General features: G+C 43.0%; 1 protein-coding gene across 1 annotated transcript in view; it reads right to left on the reverse strand.

Moving 5' to 3' along the window:
• Positions 1–352: 352 nt before the first annotated feature.
• Pkd1l3 (polycystin 1 like 3, transient receptor potential channel interacting) overlaps positions 353–12029 on the reverse strand; it is a 62727-nt gene continuing 51050 nt past the window's right edge. The window contains exons 23-30 of the mRNA XM_040737232.1: positions 11073–11382; positions 9698–9831; positions 7488–7612; positions 6422–6582; positions 4923–5133; positions 4249–4350; positions 1298–1429; positions 353–499 (exon numbers count right to left, since the gene is read on the reverse strand). Of these exons, the coding sequence (XP_040593166.1) occupies positions 389–499; positions 1298–1429; positions 4249–4350; positions 4923–5133; positions 6422–6582; positions 7488–7612; positions 9698–9831; positions 11073–11382 (1286 nt within the window). The 3' untranslated portion in view covers positions 353–388. The remainder of the gene's footprint in view (positions 500–1297; positions 1430–4248; positions 4351–4922; positions 5134–6421; positions 6583–7487; positions 7613–9697; positions 9832–11072; positions 11383–12029) is intronic.

The following is a 12029-nucleotide window of genomic DNA, read 5'->3' on the forward strand; positions in this document are numbered from 1 at the left end:
ATAGACTACGCTGGCCTCAAACTCACAGAGATCTGCCTGCATCTGTCTCCCTGGTGCTAGGATTAAAGGCGTGTGCAACCAATGCCTGGCTTTACTCTATTTTTAGTAAGCTGCAGTTGAGCTTGCTCTTGGCATGAGTGATGAGCATTCTGTTACCTGCTGGTTGGCAGTGTAGCTGGTTTGTGCTATGTACTGAAGGTATGATTCTCCTTATTACACTGCTGAAGTCCATCAGCAAGATTATGGGGACAGTGAGATTTAGAATCTTCACTAGCACTAAGTATGATACTTCTGTCATGAAATGTAAAGTATTGTCAATAATACAGTAAAACATAAGCTATGCTAGGCGATAATGAGATTTAAAATAGTTCATTTTAAGACTCAGAGGTCAATACCCAGTGCTGTCAGCCTGCTTCTCAGATGAAGGATTCTGGTACTGGCGAATTCCCAACAAATTTGAGAGCTTTTGTAGTAATACATCTGTCAGTGTAGCTTCTTTCTGAGTATTTGGAGACAAAAAGAAAAGTAAGTGACCTGAGAGTGGCTGAAAGTACCAAAGATACGCTCCAAACTACCCTATAAATGTGTAGTAAACAGTAAAGACACTAATAATGGTTTACTGTCAGATGTTGGGAATGTCTACCGAATGGTGGAAGACAGCTGGTTATGTCTTGGCTGTCTGTGTTCCTAGGAAAGGGACTGAGACCTCTAAAGAGAGTGTGCTGACCCTCTGCATCAGGTCACTTAGTAATGTCATGGACTCTTAACTGCAAAAGCCAGATTGGCCTTAAACTCTGAGTCCTAGCGCCACTTCCAAATGTTGGGATTACAGATGTAGTCTTAAAATCAGTGGTTCTCAACCTGTGGGTCAAGACCCCATAGGGTCAGATGATTTCACAGATTGCCTGAGACCATTGGAAAACACAGATATTTACATTATGACTCACACCAATTAACAAAACTATAGTTATGACGTAGTAGTGAAGTAATTTTTATGATGGGAGTGGTCACAACATGAAAGGTTGAGCACCAGTGTCTTTTTTTTTTTTTTTTTTTTTTTTTTTTTTGCTTTTACGAGTTTTACCAGACAGGGTTTCTCTGTATCGTTTTGGAGGCTGTCGGTCCAGCCTGGCCTGGAACTCACAGAGATCCGCCTGCCTCTGCCTCCCGAGTGCTGGGATTAAAGGCGTGTACCACCAACGCCGGCCTGAGCACCAGTGTCTTAAAGCATCATTAATCTCTCCAGTTACAGGAAATCATGACAGGTAATTGTTCAGTTGCTGGGCCAGTTACTCACCTTAAGGGCCTTCCTCTCCTTTCCAAAGACAATGAGAATGGCAGAAACAAAAAGATTAATGATCACAAGTCCCATCAGGATGATGCTAGTGAGGACCAGAATGGAGCCGAGGATTGGGTATAGAGCAATAACCTGGGAAGACAATAAGGCCTCTTGGAGTTTACAACCTGTGCTAACATCTGGGATTTATTTCTAAGCACATGTTTGAATATGATGAAACTGGGAAAGAAACAAAGAAGATTGAAAGGAAAATACTTTTAAGTGGATAGAACATGAGTAAGGATATTAAAATTTGATTCCACAGCTTCTACAAGAAAAATCAGGTAACAAATCTCAGCTAAGTGTTCGGCAGTTCTGAAAAAAATATGTCTATAAACACAAAATCTTGGAGTAACATTCATGTGGGAAGAATAAGTGCATACCAGAAGGGATCTTAAAATCTGTCTACCATTTGAGAAGCTTCTCTGGACATGGGAGTCCCCAGTAAAAAGTAGGAAAACAGGCTTTTGGCTGGTTGCAAGGCTTTGGAAAGAAGAGGGAAACTGACTTACTATGTTTCCTCCCACCATAGTCTTGTAAGGTGTGAGTACTGGTGGTTAAATCCTTTTTTGCTTTTCTGCATAGATCTTTGTAAATTCAGGCCTTACTAGGATGGTTTCTATACTTAAAGGTATGGTTCTTTTTTTTTTTTTTTTTTTTTTTTGGTGTTAGCCTGTTCATTGTTGCTACTAAGGCCTGTTAACCAATGATTCATTCCCTTGTGAATGCAGCTACTGCCATAACAGCACTATAGTAAATAGCAGTTGCATCCTTGGGATGCTGGCTAGTTTTATGTCAACTTGACACACACTGTAGCTATCTGAGAGGAGGGAACATCAAATGAGAAAATGCATCCATAAGATTATGCTGTAGGAGCCAAGCGTTGGTGGCACACGCCTTTAATCCCAGCACTCGGGAGGCAGAGGCAGGCGGATCTCTGTGAGTTCGAGGCCAGCCTGGTCTACAGAGCGAGTTCCAAGACAGCCTCCAAAACAATACAGAGATACCTATCTGTCTCGGAAAAAAAAAAAAAAAAAGATTATGCTGTAGGCAAGTCTGTAGAACATTTTCTCTCTTTTTCTTTCTTTCCCTTTGACTTTTTATTTATTCTTTGTCTTTCACATCATGCATCTCCATACCACTCATCTCTCTATTCCTTCATCTGCCTTCGCCCTTGCAATCCCCCAAAAATAAAATTTAAGAGAAAAAACAAGAAAATCTTGTCATAGAAGCTGTAGTGTGATACAGTGAGTCACACAGCATATCCTTTTCTCCATATAGCTTTACTTGCAAGTGTTCATTGCAAAGTCATTGGTCTGCTTGGTGTTTTCCTAATTAGTAGTTGCTGTGAGAGGGCCCAGCCCATCGTGGGTAGTACCACTCTGGGCTGGGTTCCATAAGAAAGCAGGCTGAGCAAAGCCACAAGGAGCAAGCTGGTAAACAGCTTGGGCTCTGCATCAGCTCCTGCCTCTGCCTTCAGGTTCCTGCAGGGCTTGAGTTCAGGTCTTGGTCTCCACAGTGGACTGTGAGGGTATGTAGGCCAAATAAATCCTTTCCTCCTAAACTGCTTTTGTTCAAGGTGTTTGATTACAGCAATAGAAATTCTGACTAAGACAAAGGGTCATCAGAGTGATTAATTGTACAAGTATTACTAGTTCCACTAATTTCCTGATCACATAAGCCCTTCAATGTTAGGACCCATATCCTCCAAAGATGCCTATTTGAAGTTTTCCCTTCACCTTGTTCATATATTTTTCTGTAAAATTATTTTCTGTATGCCTTTTAAATAATTATCTTAATGTTCTAACCAGTATACCTAACTCAAATGTAATTTTTTTTGTGAAGTACATTGTCATCTATGTAATATAAGAAGTCAGGAATTTATGTGGGTGAGGAAGGAGTAAACTCACCAAGATGTGTGTGTAGCTCCCAAATAAGTAAATGGAGACTTATTCTCTTTTTTTTTTTTTTTTTTTGAGACAGGGTTTCTCTGTATTGTTTTGGAGGCTGTCCTGGAACTAGCTCTGAAGACCAGGCTGTCCTCAAACTCACAGAGATCCGCCTGCCTCTGCCTCCGGAGTGCTGGGATTAAAGGCGTGTGCCACCAATGCCCAGCTTGACGGAGACTTATGAATGTCCACCCTTAGTTTGGCTTGTTTCTAGCCAGCTTTTATAACTTAAATGATCCTGTTTCTCTTCTACATTTTGCCTCTGGGTTTTTTACCTTTATATATCCTTCTTTTCCTTCTTACTCCATGAGTGGCTGGCCCCTGGCATCGTCCTCGCCTCCTTTTCTCACTCCTGGCTCTCTTTTTTTTTCAAGCCTAGATTTCTCCTTGTATTCTCTCTGCCTGGAATCCCCACGTATCCCTCTCCTGCCTAACAGCCATTCAACTCTTTATTAGATCAATCAGGTGTTTTAGACAGGCAAAGTAACAGTTACTTTTACAGAATTACAGTTTTACACAGTTACTGTTAACATTTGCAAAGTTAAATGCAACAGAAAAGAATGCAACCCATCTTTGCACCATTAAATATTTCACAGCATAAACAAATGTAAACACATCTTAAAGTAATATTCCACAATGTGTGTTAACTGTATTCTTTTTGGCACTACCTTTGGTTGCTTCCACTTTTGAGAGCATCAACAGCTTGTGCTGTTCTGGCCAAGTGTCCTTTGACAGTAGAATGAGGGAATGGGGGAAGAGGACAGCTGGTGAGTAGTGTGGTGTTCTATGCAGACATTACTTTGAGACAAAGGCAAAGGATGTAGGTTCTCACCTTAGCCTGTGCAGTGGGAGGTTGCTTAACAAGCAACCATCCCATCCCACTAGTTAAAGCTGCTTAGCCAAACATGAATCTGAAAGGAAATTAGGTTGCTTCTACTCTGCCTGCCTATCTGTCTGTCTTACCTCTTTGTGGTTAGAAATTCCCATCAAGAGGCCAACAACAGTCACTGTGGAGCTGAAGAAACTCCGGTAGTCAGAGATGCTCCATCCAAACAGCAGGTTGAACTGAACAAGAGAAAAAAAAAAGCCAGTCACTGATAATAGCATTTCTGCCCTGAGGTTCTTGATATGGCCAACAGAAGCAGTGGAGATTTCCTGTGGACATTCAAGTCACTATGACTACAAAATTTATCTGATCTCCATATTACATCTGATCTCACTTTGTATCTTAGAGACATCACAAATATCTGGGTTTAAGGCATTAAATATAGGGGCTGGAAAGATGGCTCAGAAGTTAAGAGCATTGGCTTCTCTTCCAGAAGACCTGAGTTCAATTCCCAGCACCCACTTGGCAGCTCACAACTGTCCACAACTCCATCTCCAGGGTATCTGACACCCTCACACAGACATACATGCAGTGAAAACACCAATGCACATAAAATAGGAATAAATCTATTAAATCTAAAAAAGTTAAAATCATTAAAAAAAGAAATTAAATATGAAACATGACTTAACGGCTTTCCTAGCTGACTTTTCTCTGAACCCCACTGTCATGTGATGGTTTCATGTGCAGCGGCCTTTTCTAAGCGGACAGACAGGGCTCGGCACTTGGGGAAGATGCTGGACTTTGGGCTTACAGTCATGGCATAGCTGCTCAGCAGGATCATGATGATCAGTATAAAGCCCGCCACTTCACCCCAGGCCTTGTTCAGTGTCTTGCTGATGACCCGCAACTGGGCATTATGTCGCAGCAGTTCCCACAGCTGCACAGTTGCCAGCAAAACCAGGAAGCCCATGAGGTGAGTGACAGCTGAGTTTACTTTCAGTGCTTCGCAGAAACTGATGAACCTGTCGCCAAGAAAAGACTGGCCATTACTCAGCACGAAGCAGGAGCTGCCATCACATGTCACCAGCCTCGCCAGGACTGCCTCAGCAGAAGGTTAGCGGCTGACTTCCACCAGGTCAAACACCTACTACAGTGAAAACTGCTTTCTAGCCTGGCCCCTGAAGCAATGTGAACAATGACTCCTTGACTGAGTTATTTTGAATAGTCTTTCAAGGCAGCTCCTAGCTGATTTCTTTCCTTCATATTGGTCCTAGAAACGAGGACCAGCCTCCACTGTTGTTGGTGCTGAGTCTCTCAAACGGAGAGTTAGCCTAAGGAGACGTGCTGTCATCCTTGTCTGTTTCTAGCATACCTGTGTTCTGTGACAGTAGAGACACCAGTGAGCAGTCACAGTACTGAGAATGAGAAGAGGTGAGAGATTTGCTCCTGCAGTTCAGTTTTGTTATGTGAAGTACATAATCGCATGTCATAGCAACCAGCTTACTTGGAGAGACTCCTGTAAAGTATAAGCAAGTTGGCAACCACAGATCCTTTGTTGCCTACGGCCCAAGCCAGTAGTTCTCAACCTGTGGGTCATGGCACCTTTGGCAAACCTCTAGCTCCAAAAATACATTGTGATTCATAACAGCAGCAAATGACAGTTATGAAGTAGCAACGGGAATCATTTTATGGCTGGGGGTCAATACAGCATGAGCAACTGTATTAAAGGGTCACAGCGTGAGGAAGGTTGGGAATCACTGGCCTAGGCATGCCACACAGTAGCTTGGAGCTCAGCTTTGCTCCAACCTTTTGGGCTGCACGACCCACTATCCCAGTGTAGACAGTTCAACATAAAGTGCTTTGGAAAGGGTTTAGAGCTCAAGTCCTTAGCTGTGGACATACTGGATCTAAATGTGCTCAAAAGCCTCATATGGGGAATAGAAAAAAATGCCTTAAAACAGCCACTTCTTGTTGGAAAGATGTGCCATACTGAGTTGTATCCTTTTTAAGGATGATATTTGTCTCATCTTGGGCTTTATGCACACAAAGAAACACCAATTCCAGGCCCTTGCTCTGAAATGTAAACACATCTTCCATGGCCACCTGAGCACTGCAGAGCCTCTCAGCAGAGCTAGTACAAATGTCTTACTAAAGCATTTTTTTCTCCCACGGGCACAAGTCCAAGTTGTAGTCTAACTTTCATTATTCAAATACAGAAGATCTGGTGGGGAGGTGGAAGAGAAGGAAGGACAGTGATCAGGAAGCCTGAGGCATGAGGTAGGTATGTCCTGTGTGCTTTGGGTCCCTTACCTGTCACGGTCGTGGCGGTATAGCAGCATGCTTTTATGGAGGAGAGAAAGGCGCTGCATGTTGAGCCCCAAGATGCTGAAGCTGATGAGGATTATGCTTGTATCCAGAAGGTTTCTTTTCCTAGTGAGGAACCCCCACCTCTGCCGTTTCAGTCGACAGCCCTGAGCAAAGACAGTCAGTTAGCCAGGACTGCCCCTAAGAATATAGTCTGGCCACCTGGGACTTTGGAGCACATGGGCTGCAGATGTGGGACTGCTCTGCAGTCACTCAGGTACTGCTAACAGGAAAGTTAGTGACTAATGAAATTTTTATCAGAATAATTCTTGGAGATTATAAAACTATTGTGTGTACCTAACTAATTTACAAGCTTTAAAAATTCCATTGTTTATCAAGCTTAACAATAAAATACTGTTCACAATAATCGCTACTTTTTTTTTAGTACTTTTTGCCCAGCATACTTTAAGAAAGTGCCTGGAGAGTTGGCTCAATGGTTGAGAGCACTGGCTGCTCATGCTGAGGGTCTGAGTTCAATTCCATGTATCCATATGGTAATTGGCAACCATTTGTAACTCCAGTTCCAGGGGAGCCAACACCTGAATTCCATGGGCATGTGGTACATATACATACATGCAGGCAAAACGTTCATACATACAATTAACACTTTTAAAAAGAGAAACTAGGCCGGGCGGTGGTGGCGCACGCCTCTAATCCCAGCACTCGGGAGGCAGAGGCAGGCGGATCTCTGTGAGTTCGAGACCAGCCTGGTCTACAGAGCGAGTTCCAGGACAGCCTCCAAAGCGACAGAGAAACCCTGTCTCGAAAAACCAAAAAAATAAAAAAAAAAAAAAAATAAAAAGAGAAACTACATCAAATATTGTGTCTAAGAACTGACTCATGCTTTGAACATGCCAGAATTGAGTGAGCTATTCTACTAATCAGCCAGGCTCTGAAACCAGGCCTTGAAGAGGGACCAAAATAACAACTGTAATTGTAGCACCATGGCATGAAGGATCCCTCCAGAGAGGGTTCGCCTGGCGGCGGCTCTCACATCTAACACACACTTCACCTGTATGAAGGTGTAGTAACAGACGAGCAGGTAGTAGCTGACTTGTGAGGTAATCCGAGCAGAGCTCCTCTCTGCTGACTGGAAGGAAGTTAGACTGTCGAGTTGTAGAGAGGTGAAGAAAGTCCCTGATAAAAAGAACAATTGGCGTCAATCTAAGCTTTCCTCCTTCTCATAAAGCAACCCCGACTGTTGCTGCATCAATGGCAAGCATCTCAGTTTCCACATTCTACTCAGTATCTCCTGCAGAACTGTTCAGAACACTAAAGGAATCACAGCAAGCTGCTGGAGAAATGTCAGTTTCGCTAAAGTCGGCAGAGAGAAAGAATATATATGGTTGATCTCAGCTAAAGGGCTAGGCCATTGGCTTACCACCTGTGACAACAGGTGTTCCTCTTTAGAGTGGCCGCAGGGGTGGGACTGGAAAGTACTCAGCCCCACGAATGCGAAGAGGGACGGCAAGGTTTCAGAGGTGACCTAAAAGGACAGTGAGAATGTGAAGATTTATGCTTTTATAAACTTTCTTAATTTTAAGAAAGGTCTTGTGAATACTAGCCCTGAATCACTGGAACTGAGATGTACCCAGTAGGCAGAAAGTACATTGAGGAACAAAATTTTCTTACTTTGTACAGCTAAATCTCAAGATTTAAGCTCCACCCTCCATTTCTTTGGCCCTTAAACAAAATCCTTTAAAGAACCCCAGGAAGCCTTCAAATTCATTTTGAGCAGTGTTTCTCAACCTGTAGGTCATGAACCCTTTGGGGTCACATATTAGATAGCCTTTATATCAGATATTTACATTATGATTTATCAACAGTGGCAAAGTTGTAGTTATGAAGTAGTAATGAAATAATTTTATGATTGGGGGCCACCACAACACGAGCTGTATTAACATGAGGGTTGAAGCGTGGGAAGTCCTTCTGTGTATATGTTTGTCCTACTGGTTGATAAATAAAGCACTGTTGCCGGGCGTTGGTGGCGCACGCCTTTAATCCCAGCACTCAGGAGGCAGAGGCAGGCGGATCTCTGTGAGTTCGAGACCAGCCTGGACTACCAAGCGAGTTCCAGGACAGCCTTCAAAGCCACAGAGAAACCCTGTCTCGAAAAACAAAAAACAAACAAACAAAAAAAAAGCACTGTTGGCCAATAGGGAAGCAAGATAGGTGGGACTAGGAGAGGTGGAGGATTCTGGGAAACGGAGGCATAGTTAGTCACCATGTAGGACACAAGAGAAGAGGTCTGGACCCTTTCTCCAGCTAAGAGAGGACCACATGGAAATACTTAGATTATCAGTTATGGGCTAATAATTAAGTTAGCTATCTGATAAGAAACCATAGCAAACGGCCAACAGCTTCATAATTAATATAGTGTCTCGTGTGTTATTTGGGGGAGAGACAGTGCCGGGACCCAGGCAGCTGGCGGGAAAGAGTACATGTTACAGAGAACCACTGATTTAGAGAGTAGGGTAGAAGCTGCTTGTTCTGCTGGTCTAGGAGAGAAAAGTTCCCAGTCAATTCTAGGTAGAGCAGAAAGGAGGAAAGGAGATGGATTGAGGCAGACTCCCCGTAAAGTATCAATTAGCATCTACTCATCTGTGAGATGCCACTATGACAATGGTGAAAGCTCAAAAATGAAGACCAGAAAGAAAATTTGGACACCCTGAAAGGTGTGCACATGTTAGGGACATGTGAGTATAAAAGCTAAATTCTCTGCATAGATAAAGCAACACTTAAAACTAAAAATCCTGGGCTGGACTGACAGCCTCCAAACAATCAGAGAAACCCTGTCTCGTAAAACCAAAAAAACAAAACAAAAAAACAAAACAAAAAACTAAAAAAACATGGTAAATAACACTTTAAAAAACTGGAAAGCCCAGCATGGTGATCCATGCTTTTGATCCCAGCATTTGGGAAGCAGAGACAGACAGCTCTGAGTTTGGGGGCAGCCTGGTGTACATAGTGAGTTACAGAAGGGCTAGGGCTACATAGAGAGAGCCTGTTTCAAAACAAACAAACAAGCAAACAAAAGTAATAAAAACCTGAATACTGGTTAAAACAAAGTAGCCTCTTGGGAGTAGGAGGTAGACAGGCTGTTAGTTGAACTATTTGACTTAAAAACAACGACATACTTCTGAGAAATCATTCTAATTAAATCTACACAAATGAATGGTATCCAAAGGCGGGTTTCAGAGCAAGGAGAGGAGGCCTCCATACCCACATTGTTGGATTCCAAAATGAGGGTCACTGCACAGAGCAGATTCACGTTAGCATTGAAGACCGTGAGTTCCACAAAGAGGACTTTCGTGCCATGATCCAGCCAGCGCCTCTGCTCCAGATGCTGCAGAACTCTGGAGACATAGGGAAATGGAGCCAGCTACTTTCTCCATCCAAGGCTGCCACGGAGGACAGCACCCTGGCATTGCCACAGGCCACATGAGAAGCCACATGTGGTCTAGGGCTCCTATGACGACCTGCAACACCCAAACTCTCACAGTGGTAACATGGATGGTTAACTAAGAAACCAGATGTTCACAGTCCTGTTCACACCAAGGTTAGAGACTGAGGAAACCCTATTTGGCATTTAATCTGCAAGGCAGGATTAATTTCATAAACTCCACCAACTACTATTTGAAACATTAAATACTCTGTACCGACACCTATCCAGTACCTAGAACTGAAAGATGTGTAGAAATATAAATGGCATTATTTGATTGGCATTGTTTTTGAGCAATTCCTTCTGCTGTAACTTTGGAACAAGCTTTATTTTAAAATTCTGTTACATTTATTGGGTGTGCGTGTATATCTGGAGGTCAGAGGACCACGTGAAGGAGTTGGTTCTCTCTGTCATGTGGGTCCTAGGGTTCTCTCAGGTCACCAGGCTTTGTGGCAAACATCTTAGCTGTGGAGCCATCTTGCCTGCTCAGAAAACAACTATTTTAATTTAGACTTTTCCATTCACAATGACAGAGACTCCCAGGATTCATGTATTATATTATCTGCAAATCCTTGGCAATTTAGTTTGGGCGTTTGAACTTTTGGTTGATGTTTAAATCATGGTTCACAAAGGGTAATGTTCCCATTTATGTTCGAAGATTACAGTGTGTCTCAGAGTCATCTGAGTTCAACTACCCTAGATTTGAAACTAAAATCTCTTTTCAGATAAAAAACAATCTTTTTTAAATCAAATTGACAAAACAATAATGAAGTTGTGGTTCCAGGGGCTGGGGTGGTGTGATGGCTCACTGGTTAAGAGCACTACCTGCTTTTCCAGACGACCCAGGGTCAATTCCCAGCAGCCACATGGCGGCTCACAACAGTCTTAATTCCAGTCTTAGGGTATCTGACACCCTCTTCTGACCTCTGAGAGCACTGTACACGTGGTGAACAGACATACATACAAGTAAAATACCCATACACACCAAATAGTAACAGAAAGTACACGGCCTATTTCCATAGAGGCATAAAATGGAAGTGTGTATAATAAGTAACCGACAGTACAGAAGCATTACAATAACTATTGGGATGCCTCAGCTGGGTCCAAATTCCAAGCTGTCCGGTGGCAGGCCTCTTGTTTGGGGTACAGACTCACCTGGCTGCGGCACTGGAGTTTCTTCCAAGTCTCGCAACATATCCTCCTCCTGAGTAAGTGGCAAATTCCCCTTGGGTGGGATAGCTTCCCAGTGACTCCTGACTCTGATAATGCCAAATACTGTCCGTTTCTGTGATGTTTGTATCAGGGGGGCTCCAGCCAACCCCGTAGTTCTCTATGTCCTCCTGATGTTGGGGATGTGCGTTCATTTGGTCATAGAGAGATGCCGGGAAGAGCATGCCCTTAGGAATGCGAATCTGGCGAAGCAAAACATTGCCCAGAAGAAAGGAGTTTCCATCAGTAATAAATCCTAGTAAGAAAGTAAAAAAAACAATTAAAAAATTGTCTTGTTGCTAACAATCCATGTACACTTCCTTGGCAACTTTGAAAACATTTAGAGACATGAGCTAATGCAGTCAGACAAAAAGAAGGGTATAAGAACCAATGAAATTGTGTGACAGTTTGTAAATGATATGTATTATCTAGAGAATTTAAGAGGATCAATGGAAAAATCTATTATCTTAAAAATGATAATTTACCAAGGTTATAATAGTATTCATCTAGCCATGCAACTTACAACAGTGCAGAAATAAAATGACTTATTTAGACAGCAACACCAAAGACAAACCTAACAAAAGATGGGAAACTGGACATCCATTCATTCTTCAACAGTTCACCGGCTGTGCTGACGTGAGTCTAGCCCTGTTCTGGGTGCCAGGAACAAAGAGTGGATAAAAGGGTGTTCCCACCCACCCACCGAGAGCTCACGGGTGAGCAACAAGAAGGACAGGCAACACACGGTGTCCAGGTGTTAGGAAGCAGTGGTTGGGAGGTGACAGAGAGTGGCATGGGAGAGACCCCAATAGTCTGAAGCATAATGTAGATGCCAGCAGGGAGACAGCAAGTTCTAAGATCCCAAGGTGATGGCATGGTTGATTCATTTAATGAAAGTGACAG

This window comes from Mesocricetus auratus, unplaced genomic scaffold (genome assembly GCF_017639785.1).
Source record: "Mesocricetus auratus isolate SY011 unplaced genomic scaffold, BCM_Maur_2.0 Super-Scaffold_6723, whole genome shotgun sequence".
NCBI lineage: Eukaryota > Metazoa > Chordata > Mammalia > Rodentia > Cricetidae > Mesocricetus > Mesocricetus auratus.